The sequence below is a fragment of the Spermophilus citellus genome (assembly GCF_964194105.1).
Source record: "Spermophilus citellus genome assembly, chromosome: 13".
NCBI lineage: Eukaryota > Metazoa > Chordata > Mammalia > Rodentia > Sciuridae > Spermophilus > Spermophilus citellus.
In genome coordinates, this window is record NC_138193.1 from 61,798,211 (window position 1) to 61,814,107 (window position 15,897).

The window sequence follows — 15,897 nt, forward strand, 5'->3', positions numbered from 1 at the left end:
GAGATCATTTACCTACAAGAGAGGGAGGACTAAGGAAAGGTACTACTAGGTATACTTTTTTGTATAGCTGATAGTGTAGACAATGTTCTACATATCAAAACACATAAAAACTGATGGGGGGAATGTCAAAGGACACAGAAGCCTGCTTGGAAGGTACTCCTATTGGCCAAATCAGAAATAATGTAAGCATCACAACAGACAGCAATAAATTATAATCCACTGAGTAAAATCATGAGTCCAGGTTGATTAAAAATAATAATAATAATAATGAAGTCTGGGCTTAGTGGTGCACATCTATAATTCCAGCAATTCAGGAAGCTGAGGCAGGGGGATTCCAAGTTTGAGATCAATCTCAGCAATTTAGCAAGGCCCTAAGAACTTAGCAAGACCCTATATCAAAATAAAACATAAAAATAGAGCTGGGGGTCTAGGGTTGTGGCTCACTGGTAGAGCTCTTGCCTAGCATATGTAAGGCAATGGGTTCGATTCTCAACGCCACATATAAATAATAAAATAAATTTCATTAAAACCTAAAAAAATTAAATAAAGGGGGCTCAGTGTTGGGGATGTGGCTCAGTGGTTAAACAACTCTGGGTTTAATTCCTGGTACCAAAAAAATAAAAATAAAAGAAAGAAAGAAAAAAGAAAAACAGAGTAGGAATATAATTCCTTACACTGGAATATCAATAAAACAGAAGAAATTAAAAAACCAACTCTCCATAGTCATTACAATAAAAATGGATTTAGGCAAGGAACACACATGGATGCCAAAGGCAGAGATAGGAATGACAGAGTGATGAGGAACAGAAAATTTACACAGCCTCAATGTATTTCTCCACAAATTATTAATGAGAAAAGCAAAAACAGTAAATTTCACTAAGAGCTTAACACTAACATGAATAATAACCCTAACCTCTGGAAGTAATACCCTGAGAAGGGCACATCATTTACATAGTATTCTAGCCAAAAAATGCACATCTTGAATCTAACTATAAGAAAATAGACAAACACAAATAAGAGAAATTCTCTACAATAACTGGCCTGTAGTCTGCAAAAATGTCAATGCCATGAAAGACAAACAACTGTACCAGATAAAAGGTGATTAAGAGAGCCGGGCACAGTGGTGCACACGTGTAATTTCAGCGGCTCAGGAGGTTGAGGCAGAAGGTTTGCAAGTTTGAGGCCAGCCTGGGCAATTTAGCAAGATTCTGTCTCAAAATAAAAAATAAAAAGGGCTGGAGATCAGTGCAGAGGTCCTAGGTTCAATTTCCAGTATTAAAAAATTAATTAATTCTTATAAACTTGACAGCCACATTGTGACTTTCTAAGAGAGTACTTTCTTTTCTTAGGAAACAAACTGGTAAAGAGAACTGATGCATTTGACTTACTCTCAAATGGTTTTGGAGAAAAAAAGAATGATAAAGCAAATGTATAGAACATTAAAATTACTAAAACAATGAACACGGACGAGTTTTCTGTAGGTATTAAATTCAAAATAAGTACAAAGTGGCTTCTTGAAAGTCAAGAATGATATGGTTTCTCTTATGTGGAAGTTAGAAAGGAAGAAGGAAAAGAAGGGGGGAATCTGCTGGAAAAAAAAGGGAGATCAGTAGGTAGAGAAAAGGGACAACAGGTAGGAAAGAGGGAAGGGAAAGGGGAAATACTGAGGAACGATATTGGCCAAATTATATTGTTTACATCACGTGCATGTATGAATAGGTAATAACAAATCTCCCCATTACGTGTAATCATAAAGTACCAATAAAAAACGTGGAAAAAAGAAAGTGGCTTCTGAGACACAATCATGTATTATATGTTATTCAACATCCAGTACTGTCCTATCAAAAATGTGTTTAATAACATGAGATAACAGACAACTTGTTCATTCTAACTACTGATAAATAGATTCATTTCTGATAAATAATTTGGAAACCATCATTTCTAATGTACCTGGTATCAATGTCAGCCGCCTGGATTGTGTTAAATAGCAATTCAGCAACACCGACTCCCTCAACATTGATCAAATGAGGCTGAAATAAAGCTTCTGGTGCTTCAAATCTCTCTCCCCCAACTTTAATAATGCGTCCATCTGGGAGCTAGAAACAAAGAATAACCAGGTACCAGTCTCAGCCAAATATTCTCCAGAACGTCAGTACTTTTAAACATTAGTACTTTACAGTATTCTCCAGATACATTAGTATATTCTATAACTAAAATTGTTAAAAGCAATTAATTTTTTTCTAAAACTTTTTTATTAGTTGTTTAAAACATTACAAAGCTCTTGACATATCATATTTCATACATTTGATTCAAGTGGGTTATGAACTTCCATTTTTACCCCGTATACAGATTGCAGAATCACATCGGTTACAATCCACGTTTTTACATACTGCCATACTAGTGTCTGTTGTATTCTGCTGCCCTTCCTATCTGTTCCTATCCCCCCTCCCCTCCCCTCCCATCTTCTCCCTCTACCCCATCTACTGTAATTCATTTCTCTCGGTTTTTTTTCCTTTCCTAAAAGGCTTTTTTAAAAAGGGAAATAAAAATTTATTTAGATTCTTATTATTATGCTCTATTTTACATTTAAAAATGTATGTCACAGGGGCTGAGGCTGTAGCTCAGTGGTACAGTGCTTGTCTCACACGTGTGAGGCACTGGGTTTAATCCTCAGCACTACATAAAAATAAATAAAGATATTGTGTCCATTAAAAAAAAAAAGTATGTCACAGCTGGGCACGATGGTGCATGCCTGTAATCCCAGTGACTGAAGAGGCTGATGCAGGAAGATCACAAGTTCAAAGCCAGCCTCAGCAACTTGGTAAGGCCCTAAGCAACTTAGCAAGACCCTATCGTCAAAATAAAAAATAGAAAACAGCACCCCTGGATTCAATCCCTGGTACCAAAAACAAAACAAAACAAAACAAAAAAACAAGTACGCCATGCTCCCAAATAGCAGGAAGTTCTTAGAGAACTCATCAGTACATATGTGCCTGACATCCATCTGTGTGCAGCAAAGCAGTATTGAACAACTACTAAATTCTCATTGCTGGTATGTGTTAATGCTTATTGTTTTAAATTTTCAATACATTTGTGATTTCATACACAACTTTTTTTTTTTTTTGGTACTGGGGATTGAACCCAGAGGTGCTTAACCACTGAGCCCCACCCCTGGTCCCTTTAAAAAAAATTTTTTTTTTTAATTTTTTAAATAAAAATAAATGGGTCTCATTAAGATGCTTAGGGCTTTACTAAGTTCCTGAGGACACCCTCAAACTTGTGATTCTCCTGTCTGAGCCTCAAGTTGCTGGGATTATAGGCTTGTGCCATCATGCCCAGCTCACAATAAACATTTTTAATAATTTTCTTTCGGGCTGGGGCTGGGGCTGAGTGATAGAGCACTTGCCTAGCATGTATGAGGCACTGGGTTGGATTCTCAGCACCACATAAAAATTAATAAATAAAATAAAGATATTATGCCTATTAAATAAATAAATAGATTTCTTTCACCAAATAACTAGTCTGTGAAACTATTACACTCTACCACTGTGTTATATCTCCAACCCTTTAAAAAAAAATTTTTTTTTTTGGTGCTGAGGATCAAACCCAGGGCCTCATGCATGCTAGGCAAACACTCTACCACTAAGCCATATTCCCAGCCTAAATTTTTTATTTTGAAACAAGTTCTTACTGAATTGCCTAGGCTGACCTCAAACTTCTTGCCTTAGCTTCCTAAATAGGTGGAATCACAGGCTTGCACCACCATGTCCAGCTTAGATACTATTTATTTTGCTATCTCAATACTTTATGTGTACTAATTCTCAAATAATTTAATCCAAAAAATGTTCACCATCAAAAAAGTGAACACTGACGTAGACTACTTTTTATAGGCTATTTTGTTATATCCTATCAGGATATAAATTCTTAAAAAACTGCTGAATACAATTTTAGTTTAAACCAGTAAGATTTAAATAACAGATCCCATATCATATCATGACCTGTGTAGAAAACTCTTAGGTCACACCATGTTTATATTTAATTAAATCAGAAATGTGAAGTAGAAACTCTTATATTACACCTGACAACTTACTGGATTGATATAAGCAACAATATATGTTCATGAATGCTGGCATTAGATGCATTTCTGAGATATCAGAATTTTCTTTATATTCATATTTTAACAGAATACTTATTGATAAGTAATACATAAATTTATAATCATACTGTAACTATAGTTTTCTAATTATATTTATTATTTATATTTAAAATGACAATGAAGCACAAAACAAACATATTCCTTAAAACAGTGGCTGCTGAAGTTATTTACAGATACGTGCAGAGAAATTACACATATCTTATATTTGTTCACCCAGACTTGTACTTTTTATTTACTCACTAGTTTACTATTTTTACACTTCTATGTATTTTTGTAACCTATCTCAAATTGTTTGAAAAAGAAGGGAAGATTTTCATTTTTAGTTCTCTTATCATTTGCCTTGTGCCACTTTCTTTCCAAAAAATTCAGGTAAATGGCAAATAAGAAATCTACAGAAACTGTTGAGAGAAGATTTCAAGAATGAATCTCAAAGGCAAATTTGGAGATCATTAAGTTATAAAGTAGATTTTATTGTGTATTTGGAACAGTATCATAACAAAAAAATTATAAACATTTATAATTACTTTAAAAATAACTATTTGGGGCTCATTCAAAACCCTAGTTCAAACCCAGCACTATAAAAACAAAACAAAATAAAAAGCTGATGAAGATAACCTCCTTAAATTGTTATCAATAACTATGCCTGTTCATTTTTAAACTGAATCTATATTATACACTAGATATACTTACTGTATAGGATTCAACTAATACTGTGGTTTCTAAAGCCAGTTTCTGCTCCTGCTCAATATTGTATCCCACATAACACAGTTTTTCTTTAATCATGCGAACCGTTTCAAAATCAGCAGAATGGTTGAAGGCGTATCCTCTCAACAGAAGCAGCTGGTACAAAAAAAGAAAGAAAGAAAACACAGCAGAAGGTTCATAATAGACCGTAATGAGTTCTACTCTGCAAAAGATATTAATGCTCATAAAATGACACATCAATTGCAAATACAATGGCAGTGTATCCTCGGTTCCTACTGAATATTTTGGAAGTAGGAATTTTATCTGCTTTAAGAGGATATATATTTCAATTTCACAGAGAGTAAAAAAATTAACAGTTCATGAATAATAATTTGGTAAAATAAATTAGAAAAAAGTTTTAAAAAAGAGTACTGTTTGTGTACTTACGTTTAGTGCTCATGAACAATCAAAACTACATAATGAATAAATACTATGTTAGTAGTAGACTTCTTTTTTTTTTTTAAAGAGAGAGTGAGAGAGGGGAGAGAGAGAGAGAGAGAGAGAATGAGAGAGGAGAGAGAGAGAATTTTTAATATTTATTTTTTAGTTCTCGGCGGACACAACATCTTTGTTGGTATGTGGTGCTGAGGATCGAACCTAGGCCGCACGCATGCGAGGCGAGCGCGCTACCGCTTGAGCCACATCCCCAGCCCCAGTAGTAGACTTCTGTAGCCTGCAATTTGCTTATTCTATCAATGCCATGTTTATAAAATTCCCCAGGTCCTAGAGAGTTTTATCTTTGACTTTCAGTACCATGTCTGGCACTATTGGTAGGCCAACAGAATTTGTTAAGTGAATAAAAATTGTCGGGATACTTGAATCTCTTAGTTTATACTTCTTCCTCCCTCACTCTGTTTTCTTAGAGATGGGGTCTGGTTATTTTGCCCAGGCCAGCCTTGAACTCCTAAGTACAAGTGATCTGCCTCAGCCCAAGCATGTAGGACTACAAACATGTGCCAGTGAACCTAGCTCTTCATTTCTTAAGTGATAAGAAATATTAAAAAAGCAAACTACCTAGAGAAAATAACTTAATAAGCCTCATAAACACAACTAGACTTTGTGAAGTCCTCTAATCTTTGTGTTTATATTCAAAATAAGACCCACAGAAACTCTGCTGGTTACCTAAGAATTTGGGCCTAGAATGAGTATTAAAATTCTCATTAATTTGGGCTGGGATTGTGGCTCAGAGGTAGAGCACTCACCTAGCATGCTTGAGGCACAATAAAGATATTGTGTCCACCAAAAACTGAATATTAAAAAAAAAATCTCATTAATTTCATCTCCTTACATGAAGAGGATTACTGTAAATGAGACTAAAGGAACCCAATGTCAAGGTAAAGACTTAATGCAACCTATGTTGATGCACAGTCAGCATTTCTCAATAGTAGCAAATAATATATTCTTATTAGTATACCAGAAATCATATATGGAAATCTTATGTGTATTTTTACATGAATAATGGATAACTGGGTAACTTCTCTGATGGAGATTATCTAGAATCCTTATACACTGAATTTTGTGTTAAATCAGTAAACAAACTACAAAAACTAGTTTCCATGGTATTTTCCTTTCACTTACCTTGATAAGATATCTGGTAATATCCCTCCCAGCAATATCCAGTCTCCTGGTAAGATGAGGGAGAGAAAAACCTTCATACACTGGGCAAATGTGAGTTACACCATCTCCAGAATCCACCACTACACCAGTCAATAAACCTGCACAAAAACCAGGAGGTTTTAAATAAAAAGCCAAGTCAGAAAAATTGAAGATGACAAGTTTCAATATAGTGTAGAAGTCAAATGAGAAAATTAACCAAATGAGAAAGGTCTAGTAGAAGTCAGCACTTCTTTTTTATTTACTTATTTTGCAATTTGTTTCTAATACATAGATATTAAAGTTAGTGTTCTCTTGTGAGACTTTTAGTATAATCATGTCTCTCCTCCCTAAGGAAATGGAAAGAAACAAACCCTGAGACCTAAATTACTAAAGCTCAGTACAATTCTTAATTTTTCCTTCCAATTTAGCCTTTTTTCTTTTTTTTTTTTTTTTATACTGGGGATTGAATCCATGAGTATCTTACCACTGAGTCACATCCCTGCCCCTTTTATTTTTCAGACAGGGTCTCACTAACTTGCTTAGTTGAGTTGCTGAGATTGGCCTTGAACTTGTAATCCTCTTGACACAGCCTCCAAATTTGCTGGGATTACAGGTGTGACTGCACCTGGCTCCTCCAACTTAATCTTTTAAAAAAATTTTTTTTATTTTTTAGTTTTAGGTGGATACAATATCTTTATTTTATTTTTATGTGGTGCTGAGGATCGAACCCAGTGCCTCATAGGTGCTAAGCAAGCACTCTACTACTTGAGCCACAACCCCAGCTCCTCCAACTTAATCTTGATCCCTGACTTTACTAAAAGTAAACTTTTCTAAAGTATCATGGATAACTTCTTTAAAAATCACTGTGAAAAAACACTGGGGCTTTGGATGTGGCTCAAGTGGTAGTGCGCTCACTTGGCATGCGTGAGGCACTGGGTTTGATCCTCAGCTCCACATTAAAAAAAAATAATAATAAAGATATTCTGTCCACCTAAAACTAAAAAATAAATATTAAAAAAAATTGTAAAAACTGCACAAAATAACAAGTTGGCCTGTCAACCTGTTGAAATCATATAATTCCTTACTGTTTTTTGGACACACAGCACATTCAAAATGGTTATTTTAGAAATGTCTATTAATACTGGATGGCTAGACTACTGAGAAACAATTAAGCTTGTCTAGACAAAGCATTAGTTCAATTATTCACCAAAAACCAGAAAAACACTGCTGGTTCTACTTTATAATAAAAGAATAGCAGAGAAGCCACTTGGCTTCTCATGTGTTCTATAGGAAAACAAAAATGGCTGCAAAGAGTTAGTGTTCCACCTTCTGCAACAGGGGGAAAAAACTTTTTTTTTCATATATGTATGTTTTTTCTTGTGGTGCTGGGAATTGAACCCAGGGCCTTGTGCATGCAAGGCAAGTACTTTTTACCAACTGAGCTATATCCCCAGCCCTTTTTTCCTTATATTTTTTAATAGAAAAAAATTAAACCAAAATATACATTATTTATAAGTTTACTCTTACTTTACTATTTACTTATCCCTAAATAGGCTCTCTTCCTCTTTCTTATTAGTGTAAGTTTGCATGTGCTATAGTATCTAATTGTTTTTTAATAAACTTATTCAACTACCTCCATTTTTTTTTTTTATGTGTTGGGTACCAGGGATTGAGTTCAGGGGCACTCAATCACTAAGCTACATCCCCAGCCCTATTTTGTATTTTATTTAGAGACAGGGTCTCACTGAGTTGCTTAGTGCCTTACCGTTGCTAAGGCTGGCTTTGAACTATAGATCCTCCTCAGCCTCCCAAGCTGCTAGGGATTACAGGCAAGCACCACCATGCCCGACAAATACCTCCATTTTTAAATTGATATATATATATATATTTTTTTTTTTTTTACCTGTGGTATTAGGATTAAACCCAGGGCTCTATCACTGAGCTATATCCACAGCCCTTTTTATTTTTCATTTTGAGACAGGGTTGCTTAGTATCTCACTAGGTTGCTGATGCTAGCCTTTAACTTGTATGTTCCCGCATCAGCCTCCTTCGTGGCAGGGATTACAGGTGTGTGCTGCTGAGCCTGGCCTGAAAGTTGTTTTTAAGAAATGAAATAAAATTACCTAGTTGCAGACAAGCACTCCCTCCCTTATACGAAAGTGATTTTTTTTCCTCCTCCTTCAAAGGAAAAGTTTCTCATAGCTGGACTAAAATCACCTTAAGGACAAAGAGACCATGTCTCTTTCTCTGCTATATTCTTTGTTCTAAACAGTGCAAGACACACACTACATTTCGTGAATAAATAAAGCTTCTTTAAAAATTTAACCCAAGGGCTGGGGATATGGCTCAAGCGGTAGCGTGCTCGCCTGGCATGCGTGTGGCCTGGGTTTGATCCTCAGCACCACATACAAAGATGTTGTGTCCGCTGAAAACTTAAAAATAAATATTAAAAAAAAAAAAAATTCAACCCAAGTATTTTCTATGTATCTATATATAGTACAAAAGGTATTTTTTAAACCCGAAATGTATTTTCCAAGTTTTTACTAACCTATGAGTAAAATCAAATAAATCACCATAAAGTTAAATTCTTTATTTCTGAATTTTTGTTCTCCCCATAAGTTCCTTGTGAAGCCAGAATTAGATAGGCAGTCAGTGTAGATAGGTAAATCGAGTCAGGTCAGGTCAAGGAGGCCAATTTTGAGTGAGTCTGGGAAGTTGGAGACTGTCCCCTGAGGAATCTTATCAAGAACCTGCCCCTGCTCCAACCTGTTGCCAAGGTAACCTGTCCCAGGGAGCTGCTTTAAGGTTGTTAATGTGTCCCTGTCTACTCCATCCTGCCCTTCCCCCTTCAGTCCACCTGTTTCCCACCTTTTGGCCATCCCAAGGAGCATTCCTGGGCCTAGTCATATAAGCAGGAAGGAGAAAGATAAGGGGGGAAAGGCAGAACACCTCGCCTCTTGGGATACCATGATACCAGTTATGGCCCCCTTCTCCCTCACGGGAGAAGTCTATGTTACCCATTTTTAAATAAACTCTGCATCATATGCTTGTCTCCGTGTGCTTCTCTAATGTTCAAACTTCAACATGTGGGGAAGCAAGGCTTGTCACCCGATAACCGGCGATATCACTTGAGGGCATTTTTTACTTCAATGCCTAAAAGACTCCTTGGCACATATTTGATAGCACCATAAATTCTCAATAGTTCTTGTTGAACTTACAAAGTCATCAAAATATAAAGGGCTTTCCCCACATGGACACTATCTGATTCTCAATAAACAAGAAGGCAGGGTATGGCAATACCAAGAGAACATAGTAGATCTGAAACAGACCACCACAGGGATAAAGAGCAAATGCACTCCTGGGCCTTATTAACTCATGGCCTGACAGTCATTAAAAGATAGTATAATGTTTTTTCTCTCTTCTCTCACCTTCATTCATAACTTGTTAACTATTAAAAGCTTGGTACATGCCTTACCCACCCCCTTCAAACAACCATATCAGCTTCAGAGACCAGGTGCATCATTAGGGCCAAAACACTCTTGCCCTGACTCTCTGACAACACAAAAGATTAAAACTGCTAAGGACTGAGCCCTTAAATTGTTATTTGCCATGATTTTGTGTTCTCTTCCATTTCCCACCCATGTGTTCTCTTAACAGCTATAACATCTCATCCTTATCACAAGACAGAGATATTTATACAGAATGTGGCATTAGTATGAAAACCTGTCAAGACTCTTCCATGATGACTGCTGACAGTGCCTTCCTCAGAGTTAAGATGCTCTCACAGGAAAAGAAAAGCACACTTTTGAAAGGTACCTAAAGCCAATTAACATTCCTAAGCCTTACCCTCTCCTTCCAAACAGCCCTTTCACAGGAATAAAACTCCCTTTGTTCCAGAGGCTGCCCAGTTTTTCTCTTATGAGAAGCCCTAATAAAAGCTTTACATTTCTTTGTTCTCTGTCCTGACTTGTTTTCCTTTCTAGAGTCACAAAGTCAAAGTTCCAGTGTCTGCCACCAGTCTTTCATTAAATCCACCTCAAAAAATACGAATCCCAAATGTCCTTCTTTTCCCTTTTATTCCTCCTATTTTATATCTTGACAAGTCTGATTTTTATTCTAACCTATTAGATATGTGTGTGTGTGTGTTTGTGTGTATTTTTTAAATTCAAGCCAATTGTTAAGATAATTCCATTTTATTTTCTTCTGCATAAAAAATTAAAATAGCTTAAGAGGGAATATCCTTTTTTTCAAACTGGTCTTGGGTTGGGGATGTAGTTCAGTGGCAAAGAACTTCTCTAGTATGCTTAAGACATTGGATTCTATCCCTAGCACTGGCCCCCTTCACCAAAAATTGGTGAATTGCTTTAAATTTTCCTGTGCAGTAAAGCAAATAAAAGTATATGATATTTTATTTGAGAAATAACAAATTGTGAAAATATTTCAAAGTGTGGTATATAAATAATGTGATTTTTCTGGGATTTGTAACTTAATGAGAAATCAAATTTCTCTGGCATAAGATTAATGGTGAATTAATTTTTCTAACAGTTAAGTATTACCTACCTTGAGCATACAAAGTCAGAACTGCCTGGATGGCTACATACACACCAGAAAACTGGTAAGTTTCAAACATTACCTGAAAATGTAGGAAAAAAAAAGTGGTATTTACAAAGATGCATAATATATATTTATATGCTTTCTTTATGCTCATAGAGAGGATCAGTTGACCAAATAGAATTAAAGGGACCTGAACAATCATCCATTCTAAACAGTTTCTCCTGCCTCTATAAAGTCCTGCTGTCACAGAGCTCCAATGCTGATCATAATTTTTTAGATACATACTAAATCTCCAAGCATTCATAAGTGCTACAAAACAAAGATTTCTGAGAGTATTATAATTAGTGGCTAATTAGTGTGACAGAAAGCTTCCTGCACTTCAACCCTTGCAGTTAAAAACAAAGAAGTATGGACTGGGGTTGTGGCTCAGTGGTAGAGTGCTTGTCTTGCACATGTGAAGCTCTGAGTTCAATCCTCAGCACCACATAAAAAAATAAAGATTTTGTGCCCAACTACAACTAAAAAAAATATTAAAAAACAAAGAAGTAGAGTTGGGGATGCAGTTTAATAGTAGAGTGCCTAGCATGCAAGGGGCCCTGGATCCAACCAATTCCTACAAACAACACACACACACACACACACCCTAAAATCATGAAATAAAATGAGAAGATGAAGACTTTTATTAACTGTGTTAATAAGATGGCAGATAAAGAAATTGCTTAGCTGCAGAGCAGATGGTCCCACCATCGAACCAAGCCTATAACTCCTCTCTCCTCCCCATGAACTACACAGGAGGAGGGAGTTTCCTTTTGCCCTCTCCAGTCACACTTATTCTCTGCAGCCTAGGTCAGCTGGAATAACTTGCATTTCTTTTACCAATAGTCTCTAGTGAGCATGACTCATAGGGTCAACTGTCACTATGAATATCTAGATACTTACAAATTTTAAAATGGATCACAATGAGAATTATATAGAACTTAAATTCATATTATAAATGTGCACATACCAACTTGAAAGTCTGTTAAAATTTATTTATAAAAGAAAAAAAAAGAAGAAATAAATTAAATAAGGAAAAAAATTTATTTATATTTATAAGACTATCCAAGTACTTGTGGGTGGCAGATGTGGCTCAGTAGTACAGTACTTGCTTAGCATACGTAAACCCCTGGGTAAATCCTCAGCAAGACCCCCCCCCCCGCCCCACAAAAACAGTGTACAAAACTTAATACAAAAATTAAGTTTTAGCTAGAAACGGTAATGAATACCTAGTCTCTAGCTACCCAGGAGGCTACCAACAGGAGGACCACTTGAGCCTGTCCATTCAAAAAAACAACAAAAAAAATTTGAGTTTTCATTGTCTAAAACTATAAAATGTCATCTAACAGGAAATTTCTTCTAACCCTTTTCCAAAATTTCCTTCAACATCTAAATATATTCATAGCGTAAAACAAATTATGTAAAAATTGGTTCATTTACATTGCATAGCAAATAGCAAGCTACTAAGATGTAGAAAGTTATCAAAAGTTTCTACATCATATAACAAAATGAAAGAAAAACTTGAAACTTTACGTATTAGAAATGTAGCTCTCCTGCTCTTTCTTTCTTCTCAAAGAAGTCCATACTTCTTTGTTTTACTGTACTTGTCTTCTCAGTTTCCCGCTGGATTCTCCGATCTCTCTGGTTTTTAGCCTTTTTACCCCTGTCTACTCTCACTGTGGCAAACAGTATGATCCTGAAGGCTCTCAAGTTTATATCTCCAGCCTGAACTCGATCTTGTATCTACAACTGTATCTTTGACATTTCTGCTTTGATGTCTAATGACAGCCTTAAACTTAACATATCAAAACTGAACTCCCGATCATTTGCCTTAAATTCTTAGCTGATGGTAACTATGTCCTCTAGTTACTAAAGTCAGAACCTTCCTGACAACCCCACATCCAAAGCATCAGAAAATTCCTATACATAATCTGATCACCTCTCATACTTCTGCTGTTATCCCTGATCTTAACCATCATTATCTTTTTTTTTTTTGGTACCGGGGATTGAACTCAGGGGCACTGGACCACTGAGCCCCATCCCCAGCCCTATCTTTTTTTTTTTTTAATATATTTTTATTTTTTAGTTTTCGGCGGACACAACGTCTTTGTATGTTGTGCTGAGGATCGAATCCGGGCCAAATGCATGCCAGGAGAGTGTGGTACCGCTTGAGCCACATCCCCAGCCCCCAGCCCTATCTTTGTATTTGATCTAGAGACAAGGTTCCACTGAGTTGCTTAACGCCTTGCTTTTGCTGAGGCTGGCTTTGAACTCCTTGCTTTTGCTGAGGCTGGCTTTGAACTCCCGATTCTCTCTGCCTCCTGAGCCGCTGGGATTACAGGTATGCGCCACCTCTCAAGGTGCCATCATTATCATTTGCCTAAATAATTGAAAATCTTCAAACTGGTCTCTTTTTCACCTTTTTTTTTTTTTTAAAGAGAGAGTGGGGGGGGGGGAGAGAATTTTTAATATTTATTTTTTAGTTCTCGGCGGACACAACATCTTTGTTGGTATGTGGTGCTGAGGATCGAACCTGGGCCGCACGCATGCCAGGCGAGCGCGCTACCGCTTGAGCCACATCCCCAGCCCCTCTTTTTCACCTTTGCCTCCCTATGGTATACTCACAACACAGCAGCCAAAAAAAGAAAAAGAAATCTGAATCAGCATTTCTTCCCTGTAAGTATCCCTCATTTCACTCAGAGTAAAAGTGTAGTTCCCTGTTTTAGCCTACAAGGCAATCATGTTCCTTATCCAATGTTATCTCTTTGTGTTCTTCCATCAACCACACTCTACAGTCACACTAACTCTCTGGCTGATCCCCTAATATGCCAAAATGGGGCTGGGGATGTGGCTCAAGCGTTAGCGCGCTCGCCTGGTATGCATTCGGCCATGGTTCGATCCTCAGCACCACATACAAACAAAGATGTTGTGTCCGCCGAAAACTAAAAAATAAATATTAAAAAAATTCTCTCTCTCTAAAAAAAAAAAAAAAAGCCAAAATGTTCCAACTTTAAGACTTACATTGGCTATTCCTTTCTGCCTGCAAGGCTCTTCCCCTTTATATCCTGGCTAATTCCCTTACCAGTCTTTGTTTAAACATCATTTTTAGATAGAGGCCTATTACCACAACTTGTCTACAACTGCAACTGCCCACTTTCCTTAACTTACTCTATAGTTTTTCCTTTAGCACCTATTATGTCCTAACAACAACAACAACAACAACAACAAAAAGCCTATATTCCCCTGCTAAAATATAAACTTCACATCATCAGGATTTTGTTTATTAATATATCCCACTTAGAGTAATAAAGACTAGCATATTCAAGTTGAGTATCCCTTATCTGAAATGCTTGGGACCAGAAGCGTTTCAGGCATTGAATATTAAGACTTTACCAGTTGAGCATCTAATCCAAAATTCCAAAATCTAAAATGCTGCATAGTCCAAAACTTCTTAAGCATCATGCCATGCTCAAAAAGTTTTAGATTACATATTAGGAATGGTCAAACTGTAGAAAATGCAAAATAAATTATTTTTATTCCCTTTATCCATAGGAACTATGGTAAGAAAAAAGAATTTTTGATTTAATATAACATCACAAAGACACACATATGCATATCCCATCTAAAAACTTACCTCTACAATCTTCTCTCTGTTTTTGGTTGGGTTCATAGGAGGTTCTGTGAGTAAGATTTTACAATTTCTGGTATCTATGTTAAGTTTCTCTGGTCCAAAGGTATAATCCCACAGATGTTTCATGTCATCCCAATTTCGTACAATGCCATTTTCCATAGGATAGTTAACTTCTAACATTGATCGTAATTCACTTGCCTCATCACCAACCATGAGATCCTAGAAAATGATAATATCAAAGTTTAAAACCAGTCAAATTTTTATATAAAGCAGCTTCAAAAAATTATATTCCCAAGATATTTCTGAAAACTTGGGAATAATTAATTTTAGTCTTTCTGACGCTTTTCAGATAAAGTTTTTATTCCACAAGTTAAAAATCTTTTTTTTAAGAACAATGTCTTGCAAAGTTTAATCATGGATAATAAATTTTTATGTACTACATGGTTTAAATCAATAAATTGACCTTACCTTTAATATATATGTTTCCAAAAGAAGAACATTAGCACAAATAAACCCCATATTTTCATATTTTGGAGGGTTTTGTATGAGGTTTCATCTGTTTCTTTTGCTCAAATGTTCAAAAAATAAGTCCTGTGATATGTGAAATAGCACATCAGGGAAAAAAAAAAAAAAAACTTGTAGGAAAATGCTCAATGCATGCAGCACATTTCTTTGTACTATATATCAAAATAATAAATGTTAAGTACTACAAAACATAATTTTGAAAGAAGCAAAAATGATTATTACTCTACAGTAATGCATATATGTACCAATTAACTTGTAAATTTCACAAACTTCTCTCCAGATGTCTGAATTAAAATTTAAATAAAATTTCTACATATACTTTATCGAGATGAATGAAAAATCTGTATCAATATGAAAAATTAAAAACATAAGGAAACAACTCATTTTTAAAAATAATCTCAAGGACAACATTTTCAATCTTAAAGTCTAATACTAGAAATCTATGCTATCACAGAGTAAACATAATACTCACAACTCTTGTCTCCAGTGAATGCATATTTAAGATGACCCACATTTAAAAAAAAAAATCAAACTCTGTATAATAAGGCTAACAATGTCCTAGAATTAAGACTTATTTAGAACTTAGGTATGTGAGACATTAAATATTAATTTTTATATGTGCTGATGAATTCAATTTGGAAAATCAACATCAGAA

General features: G+C 35.7%; 1 protein-coding gene across 3 annotated transcripts in view; it reads right to left on the reverse strand.

Moving 5' to 3' along the window:
* Nucleotides 1-15,897, reverse strand: part of ACTR2 (actin related protein 2) — a 40,640-nt gene that overhangs the window by 9,446 nt on the left and 15,297 nt on the right. For all 3 annotated transcript variants that reach the window (XM_081264053.1, XM_081264054.1, XM_081264055.1), the window contains 5 exons: nucleotides 14,721-14,936; nucleotides 11,057-11,129; nucleotides 6,479-6,615; nucleotides 4,847-4,996; nucleotides 1,951-2,096 (listed from right to left, as the gene is read on the reverse strand). In XM_081264053.1, coding sequence (XP_081120179.1) covers nucleotides 1,951-2,096; nucleotides 4,847-4,996; nucleotides 6,479-6,615; nucleotides 11,057-11,129; nucleotides 14,721-14,936 — 722 coding nt within the window. The remainder of the gene's footprint in view (nucleotides 1-1,950; nucleotides 2,097-4,846; nucleotides 4,997-6,478; nucleotides 6,616-11,056; nucleotides 11,130-14,720; nucleotides 14,937-15,897) is intronic.